The 10000-nt window shown below is 34.1% G+C and overlaps 1 protein-coding gene across 7 annotated transcripts in view; it reads left to right on the forward strand.

Moving 5' to 3' along the window:
- The window catches only part of tns1b (tensin 1b), a 391203-nt gene that overhangs the window by 135437 nt on the left and 245766 nt on the right, over positions 1–10000 (forward strand). For all 7 annotated transcript variants that reach the window (XM_072912000.1, XM_061926568.2, XM_072911997.1 and 4 more), the window contains exon 3: positions 6841–6878. In XM_072912000.1, coding sequence (XP_072768101.1) covers positions 6841–6878 — 38 coding nt within the window. The remainder of the gene's footprint in view (positions 1–6840; positions 6879–10000) is intronic.

The following is a 10000-nucleotide window of genomic DNA, read 5'->3' on the forward strand; positions in this document are numbered from 1 at the left end:
AGATATTACAGCTTGTTGCTGAGATTTGATGACCTATATTGAGTAGAACATGCTTGAAACTATTTTTGTCTAAATGTCCAAAACACACCCAGCAATGGTGCACAGGAAGGCGGGGAAGAAGAGGGGAAAAGGCGGCCAAAATGGTCAAAAGTCCCAATTTTGTCCAAAATACCTCCCCGGGTTCCAGTCCCACGAGTCCCATCCTGGGATGCAAAAAATGTCCAAAACGCACCCAGCAAAGTCCCACGGGAAGTGGGGGGGAAAAGTCAGAAAAGTCGGCAAAATTCCCCAAAAATGTTCAAAATACGTACCCAGGTTCGAGTCCCACATGGAGTGCCACAAGTCTTAAGACTAGTGGCACTCGAACACGGGTGGGATTTTTGAACATTTTACCGACTTTTCTCACTTTTCTCCCCGCCTTCCCGTGGGACTTTGCTGGGCGCGTTTTGGACATTTTGGGCATCCCGGCCGGCGGCGGGACTTGTGGGACTCGAACCTGGGTAGGTATTTTGAACATTTTTGGGACTTTTACCCCCCCTCCGCATGGGACTCGGCTGGGTGTGTTATGGACGTTTTGGGCATCACGGGATTTGCACGGCCATACATAAGATTTTATGTTAGAGTGTTTTACTTGTTTTAAGGGTTTTGGTCCTAAATGATCTCAGTAAGATATTACAGCTTGTTGCTGAGATTTGATGACCTATATTGAGTAAAACATGCTTGAAACTAGAATATCAAGTGTTGCAAAGCCGTGTCATCAACACTCACAAGTATAAAACTCCTTTTTTAAAGTAATAATTTCTTATTTCAAGCATGAAACAAAAATCATGACTTTGACACAATTGTGTCTCATATTAAAACAGATGACAGCCAAATGGACTTTGCTGTTTTTATTTTCAATGAAACAATAGAAAATACGTACTCATATAGTAGTACACTTGTTATTAGTGAGAATATACTTATTTTAAGGTATTTTTGGGTTCATTGAGGTTAGCTAATTTTACTTGTTTTGGAAAGTCTTGACAAGCCAAATGTTCTTGTTCTATTAGCAGATAATTTTGCTTAGTTCAAATAAAATACCCCTAATTTTTGTATTTTTGTTTCTTGTTTTTGAACACTGACCTTTTGCAGTGCAGTAGCTCAGTTACAAAGGATGGAAAGGACAATGCAGGTATAAAATAGACTAAAAATGTACCGTAGTAGCAATATAAAATATAACATATATGTAATATTTACATAATATATGTACAGTATATGATACATACTGATATATTATATGATATTAAACACTGCAAAAAGTCAGTGTTCAAAAACAAGAAAAACATTTTTTAAATTAGGGGTATTTTATTTGCTCATAAAAGTGTTAAGAATACTTCCTTTTTTTCCCCCCTTTGCTTTCAATGCTTGGATCTCAACATCAACTTTAGATCAATTCATTGATTATACGTTTTTTTTTGTTTGTTTTATGCTCTGTCTCAAAAAAAATGAATAAAAAAGGGTTTGATTGGGTAAACAATATATGCAAAAAATTTCCCCAAAATATTTCACATTTCTGCGGGCCACACTTTGGACACCTTTGGGGTGCATTAACTGCATATGAATTCTATAAAATTTTTATGTTTGAGAACTCTACACAGTATACTGCAAAAAGTCAGTGTTCAAAAACAAGAAAAAAAATATATACAAAAATGAGGGGTATTTTATTTGAACTAAGCAAAATTATCTGCCAATAGAACAAGAAAATTTGGCTTGTCAAGACTTTCCAAAACAAGTAAAATTAGCTAACCTCAATGAACCCAAAAATACCTTAAAATAAGTATATTCTCACTAATAACAAGTGCACTTTTCTTGGTAGGAAAAAAAAGAGACCTTTTTGCTAAACAGGACCCACAACACTCAAACTAGAAAGTATAAGCACCAAGACAAGAACTTATACAAAACACAGGAAAATAATTAACAAAGTCCAGACTGTCATGTGGGATCATGACAACATGCATTCATATTCAAATTTTTGTCAATATGGAGTCTTTGGTTTGGTTTTCATGCATGAAATTGAATTTCCTTCAAGCAATGTGAGACATTCGGTGGAGAAATTGAGGTCTGGGCTTTGGACAACAGCCTTTAGCACTGGGATTCCTGCCTGCTGCAAGAGTACCAAGGAGAACCCAGAGCCTGCACTGCAAAAAGTCAGTGTTCAAAAACAAGGGAAAAAAATAAAAAAATTAGGGGTATTTTACTTGAACTAAGCAAAATTATCTGCCAATAGAACAAGAAAATTTGGCTTGTCAAGACTTTCCAAAACAAGTAAAATTAGCTAACCTCAATGAACCCAAAAATACCTTAAAATAAGTATATTCTTACTAATAACAAGTGCACTTTTCTTGGTAGAAAAAAAAAATTAGACCTTTTTGCTCAATATGTTGAAAAATATTCTTAAATGAAGTAAATGCTGGTGCCATTATCTTAACATAATGATATGCGCTCGGCATTACATTTCCTGAAACCAGCAAACTTATACTAAAAACTGATTTATTGTCTCATAGCCGCTCAGGCAAATCATATGGCATACTTGCCAACCTTGAGACCTCCGATTTCGGGAGGTGGGGGGAGGGGGTGGGGGTGGGCGTGGTCGGGGTGGGACGGGGGTGTGGTTGGGGGCGTGGCTAAAAGGGGAGGAGTATATTTACAGCTATAATTCACCAAGTCAAGTATTTCATATATATATATATATATATATATATATATATATATATATATATATATATATATATATATATATATATATAATATAATATATATAAGAAATACTTGACGTTCAGTGAATTCTAGCTATATATATATATATATATATATATATATATATATATATATATATATATAATATATATATAAGAAATACTTGACGTTCAGTGAATTCTAGCTATATATATATATATATATACATATATTTATTTTATTATATATATATATATATATACCGGTATATACATATATATATATATTTTATTATATATATATATATATATATGTATATATAAAATAAATACTTGAATTTCAGTGTTCATTTATTTACACATATACACACACACATAACACTCATCTACTCATTGTTGAGTTAAGGGTTGAATTGTCCATCCTTGTTCTATTCTCTGTCACTATTTTTCGAACCATGCTGAACACCCTCTCTGATGATGCATTGCTGTGTGGCACGCACAAAAGTGCTTTCATCAAATGCACTAGATGGCAGTATTGTCCTGTTTAAGAGTGTCACAACATTGCTGTTTACGGCAGACGAACTGCTTTACGGTATACAAAAAAGTGACTGCTGTTGTTGTGTGTTGTTGCCACGCTGGGAGGACGTTAATGAAACTGCCTAACAATAAACCCACATAAGAAACCAAGAACTCGCCCTCCATCATTCTACAGTTATAACGTGATTGGGCAGGTACGCTTTTTCATATTGTGGAGGACCTGAGTCCGACTGAATTTCGGGAGATTTTCGGGAGAAAATTTGTCCCGGGAGGTTTTCGGGAGAGGCGCTGAATTTCGGGAGTCTCCCGGAAAATCCGGGAGGGTTGGCAAGTATGTCATATGGTCTAAAGATGCGTTTTTCCTTGGATAACATGACATCATCGCGCCAAGTGCGTGCTCTTTCAGTCAATTAGTGCACATATATACAGCCCGGCCCTTGGCCCAATTTTTTTTATTGTAATTTTGAAGAATTTATCTGAATGTGCATGAACTATTTCTGATAAAAATTGTTTGAAATGTTACATGTTTAAATATTAACTGTCCGTTTACTGTACTGTGCCAACTGTACTACTATATGAGTACGTATGTTCTATTGTTTCATTGAAAATAAAACAACAAAGTCCATTTGGCTGTCATCTGTTTTAATTATGAGACACATTTGTGTCAAAGTCATGATTTCTTTTTTCATGCTTGAAATAAGAAATTATTACTTTAAAAAAAAGTAGTTTTATACTTGTGTGTTGATGACACAGCTTTGCAACAGTTGATATTCTAGTTTCAAGCATGTTTTACTCAATATAGGTCATCAAATCTCAGCAACAAGCTGTAATATCTTACTGAGATCATTTAGGACCAAAACACTTAAAACAAGTAAAACACTCAAACATAAAATCTGCTTAGTGAGAAGAATGATCTTATCAGACAGAAAATAAGCAAATATCACCCTTATTTGAGATATTTAATCTTACTTAGATTTCAGTTTTTGCAGTGTGGAGACCCTTTTCTGGCACTTTAGTCTCCTGTTTGCCCCGACATGTGGACAAGAAGAAAGCAGTTGGGTCGCCATTGTTTAGTAGGGGATGAAGAACATGGCTACGGGCTGGAACTATTAGAAGGAACTTCCACTTCCTGAAGATAAAATAATAATTCACGCTGTTAAAAAAATGTTAGTGTTGCACCTTCCTGAAAAGAAAGCATCGGGGCCAAAAACACGACTCGGGCGTATTTTTTTTATTTCACCTGCGGCTTATTCCAAAGATAAAATGTGTTGTTCATTGAACATATTATTTGATATAACATTAATTTGATTGGTCAGTTATAACACAAAACTTTCAAAGCTTATAAATACCTCAACTTAAGAGTATCTTAATTTACGTGTATTTATGAGATGTCTCTCTGCTTTAAATTCGGGGCATAATTTACGTTACGAGCCTCCCAAAACACCCGGGTCGAACTAACTAGCTTACACTGCCAACAAGTGTACAATTATTTTGATATGTTTCGGTGCTTTTCTAAATAAAGGGGACCACAAAAATGGCATTATTGGCTTTATTTTAACAAAAAATCTTAACTTAGGGTACATTAAACATATGTTTCTTATTGTAAGTAGTGAACATACTTGTATTAGTAAGTAAGCAAACAAAGGCTCCTAATTTAGTCTGCTGACATATGCAGTGACATATTGTGTCATTTATTTTTCTATTATTTTGTCAAAATTAAAAAGGACCAGCGGTAGAAAATGAATAATTAATCTACTTGTTAATTTACTGTTAATATCTGCTTATTTTCTCTTATAACATGTTCTATCTACACTTCTGTTAAAATGTAATAATCACTTATTCTTCTGTTATTTGGATACTTTACATTAGTTTTGGATGATACCACGAATTTAGGTATCAATCTGATACCAAGTCGTTACAGAATTATACATTGGTCATATTCCAAGTTCGGAGACATATTTCCTGAGTTTATAAACATAATTTACATTTAAAAAAACGAAAGAAGTTGAGATGGCAAAAATATCGGCGTCATCATAGTATCAACTAGATACACTCCTGTACTTGGTATCATTACAGTGGATGTTAGTGTAGATCCACCAATGGCTTTTGTTTACATATTGATGCCAGTGAGCTATGGTGTGTAGTGAAGCATGTTTAGCTATTCCTCGTCATGCAGTGATAATGATACTTGTAAGAAACATACTTTATTTGTCGCCATGAATGGACTAGCTAGCCATGTCTTAAAGCACCTCTTTGGGCATTTCAGTGTTATAACTTCACCTTTATCGTTAGTTTTTAAGCCAAAATACGTCCGTTCTCCCTTTTCTGTCTACACACTGTGTCTGCTTCTAAGTACTCTGTGATTGTGCGCTGCCGAACATGCTCCTCTGCTCTTAAAACAGCAATGTCATGACGTGACGACGACTGGGGGGCGGGTGGACCGGTACTTTTCAGAGGCGGTATAGTACCGAGTATGATTTATTAGTATCACGGTACTATACCTATACCATATAGCAACCCTACTCCCAACACACTATCGCATCCTAATTGCCTTCCCTCCTCCGTAACTTGGCTTATTGTACATGTTGGATCTAATGACGCTCCTGGAAAATTATTATTTCTGTATTACAAAATACAGGTGATTTTTTTTTTCTCTCAATGTGGCCGCCAGAGTCAAGTTATTTCCCCAACCTCCCTGGTTGCAGTCTGCCTACCTTCTCTGCATCCTGCGTTCACACAAACAGTCGACATGCGACATTATCACAATGCTTTATCCGTATTTATATTTTTTTATTGGAGAATGACTTGCTAATAGATTGCAGTTTTTGTATGTTTCATTTCTAAATAATAATAATAATAATAGATTTTATTTGAAAAAAAAAAAGCACTTTTCATTGAGTAAACAACCTCAAAGTGCTACAGTGTATTAAAAAAAACAAGATAATAAAAAATAAATACAAATAAAAACTAGAACAGCCAAATAGCTAAAACTAGTATGCATATATCTAAAAAATGCTTTTTAAGGGTTTTTAAGCCTTTTTTAAAAGCATCCACAGTCTGTGGTGCCCTCAGGTGGTCAGGGAGAGCGTTCCACAGACTGGGAGCGGCGGAGCAGAAAGCCCGGCTTCGTAGCTTTGTTCTCGGTGGTTGGAGGAGGTTAGCCTGAATAGCTGTTTGCATTTTCGTCACGGACTGTACCGAATATGAGCCGTGACCTTAAAACCAAGGTACGCCCCAGACCGTGATTATGGTGCACATTAGTAAAGTTTGCACCTTGTGGGACTACTGTTCTCGGTGCATCACCTGTTGATTTAAACCAGAGCTTTATTTTTGTAGATATTAAGGACATTCCTGGGTAAAATTGCACCAAGGTTTTATTAGCTAATTTTAACAAACATCTAAGTATTGTAAATAAATCATGTTGTAAAAAAAAAAGGGAACTTTTGCATGTTACATAATGTGTATTAATTCATAAAGCCTGTCAGATGTATTGTGCACGTATAACACTTGTGTTGACCTCCCTGTTTGGAAGATTGTTATGATATGCGGGGTTAATCATTCTCTACCTTTTTTTTTTTTTCTTTCTTAGTGTGTCGAGTTGCTTGCCACAAGAAATGTGAACCCAAGGTAAGTTTTTTTTTTTACTTCTTAAAACAGGTTATTGAACCTAAGACGCACACAAACAGATGAAGGGAAAATGTCACAGTTGTAGGAGACATCATATAAATGCTTGTGTGCAAGCAGGTGCTGTACTTTGGACATTTTATGTCCCGCAAAGTCTTTTGTGCTGTGCAAGGAAGCATATTGTTTGCATTTTATTGACATTAATACCGATATTCTTGATCGATACCAATATTTATTGGTACTCCTATCAGTAATGTATGTAATTTGGTGTAAACAAAAACATGAAATGATGTTAAAAACACATGTATTATTCCCAAAAAGAAGGGGCAACACCAGCAACATTTACCTTATAAGCCTTTAAGGCAGAGCTGAGTAAAATATGCGGCCCATTAAGATTTTCAACCGGCCCACCGGACGTTTTACATACTTTTTTATAGCACTTTAACATCAAAACTGTAGCCGCCATTATGATGATCAGTGCTAATTTTATTTTATTTAATTTTTTATTTTTTATTATTATTTTTTATTTTGTATTTTTAATTATTAATTTTTAATGTTTTAATGTTTTAATTTTACATTTTTTAATGTTTTAATTTTTTAATTTTTAATTTTTTAATTTTTAATTTTTTAATTTTAATTTTAATTTAAATGTTTTAATTTTTTAATTTTTTAATTTTTTAATTTTTAATTTTTAATTTTTAATTTTTAATTTTTAATTTTTAATTTTTAATTTTTAATTTTTTAATTTTTAATTTTTAATTTTTTTTAATTTTCATTACATTTTTTTCAGTGAATTTTTTATTTTATATATATATATATATATATAAAGTTAAAGTTAAAGTACCAATGATTGTCACACACACACTGGGTGTGGTGAAATTTGTCCTCTGCATTTGACCCATCCCCTTTGATCACCCCCTGGGAGGTGAGGGGAGCAGTGGGCAGCAGCGGTGCCGCGCCCGGGAATCATTTTTGGTGATTTAACCCCCAATTCCAACCCTATACATATATATATATATATATATATATATATATATATATATATATATATATATATATATATATATATATATATATATATATATATATGTATGTCCTGTCCAGCTTCTCAGGCAAATCATATTGTTGATGTAGATGCCCGTATCGGCTGGACAAATGTACTTTACAAAAGAAAAGTGTTGTTTTTAAGTGCTGTTTTTAAATGACCGTAAGTCTTGGACTATAGAAAGTATTTCAATGGTCGAAATCCGCGCTTTTGGGCGTTATAGGAGTTATTATGGTAATCTACATCACAGCAGTTCGGACCAGGAACAAAGAAGAGTGGGCAGAATATGCTGCCCATTAAGACTGGACGTTTTACATATTTTTTTTTTTAGACCTTTATCATCAAAACTGTAGCCGCAATTATGATGTTCAGTGCTGTTTTTATTATATTTTATTTTATTTTGTATTTTTTTATTTTGTATTTTATAATTTTTAATTTTTAATTTTTTAATTTTTTAATTTTTAATTTTTAATTTTAATTTTTTAATTTTTTAATTTTTAATTTTTAATTTTTAATTTTTAATTTTTTTATTTGTATTTTTTTAAACTTATTATTTTCATTTTATTTTATTTATTTATATATATATTTTTTTATTTTTTGTCCTGCTTCTCAGGCAAATCATATAGTTGATGTAAATGCCCATATCGGCTGTACAAATGTACTTTACAAAAGAGAAGTGTTGTTTTTAAGTGCTATTTTTAAATTACCGTAAGTCTTGAACTTTAAAAAGTATTTCAATGGTCTGAAATCTGCGCTTTTGGATGTTAGAGGAGTTATTACGGTAATCTACGTCACAGCAGCTGGGACCAGGAACAAATCAGAGTGGGCGGGGTTTGTTTTCGAAACGCATGTGTCAGGAACAGATGCGGAAGCACATTTTTACAACAAATTTCTGCATAAAAGTGGTTATACATCATATTGTCGGTGTTTATTACACTTTGCATTCATATTTTGCTGTTTGTTACATTTTTGTTGTGTTTTGCTTGATTGTAAAATATGTCTATCGAAGAGCTGGTCTGAGATGTCCAAATGTTAATATTCAGTGTTTTACTGTTCTTAGTTAATATTGTAAATCCCACGTAAAAGAGGAGCGATGTTCATATGTTGTTAATATTCAGTGTTTTACTGTTCTTAGTTAATATTGTAAATCCCACTTTCTTTATTTCCATGTACATTTTGGGTGTCTTATTCAGTAAAAAACTGTAAAATTCCATTCCGTTTTTTTGCGATGGTCAGTCATAACTTTTTTAGAACTCTATCGGACATTGTGACTTTTGATATTAGTATTGCTGAAAAAAAGGGACACCAAACACACATACTGTACAGCAGATTATATACACACAGCTAGTTGTGTATATATAATTTATACACGCACACACATTGGGCCCCTAGACACATTTTCTTCTCTCAATGTGGCCCCCGAGGCAAAGTATTTGCCCAGCTCTGCTTTAAGGGGAAATGCTGTTTGTTGGGGGAATTTTGCCTATCATTCACAATCCTTATGTAAAACAAGAACACTTTATTCCTTTTTTTATGCACTCTAACTCGTAAAATACATTAAGTGGCTAACAATGCGGCCTCTGAGTTGGTGAAAGTTAATTCTAGATTATAAATCATGCGTCTCACCTGGATAGTAGAAGTATGTGGACATTAAAACGAGAAGTTAGTTATTACTTTGATATTCAACTTAGACCGTGAGATGGGGAGAAAGACACAAAAAAACGCTGGTTTGCGAACATTTATTTATTTTTACCGTCATGAGGGTTGTGATTAATTCTTCATCTAAACGGGAAGATACAAACATCCCATCAGTCGGCATCCCAGTGAGAGCAGACATTGTATAGTAAGGGATTATTGTATTATGTCTGTAATTTGTGTATCTTTTACCTGCTCAGCGGCCTAGTGGTTAGAGTGTCCGACCTGATATCGGTAGGGTGTGAGTTCAAACCCCGGCCGAGTCATACCAAAGACTATAAAAATGGGACCCATTACCTCCCTGCTTGGCACTCAGCATCAAGTGTTGGAATTGGGAGTTAAATCACCAAAATGATTCCCGAGCGCGGCCACCGCTGCTGCTCAC

Source organism: Nerophis lumbriciformis, linkage group LG31 (genome assembly GCF_033978685.3).
Source record: "Nerophis lumbriciformis linkage group LG31, RoL_Nlum_v2.1, whole genome shotgun sequence".
Taxonomy (NCBI): Eukaryota; Metazoa; Chordata; class Actinopteri; order Syngnathiformes; family Syngnathidae; genus Nerophis; species Nerophis lumbriciformis.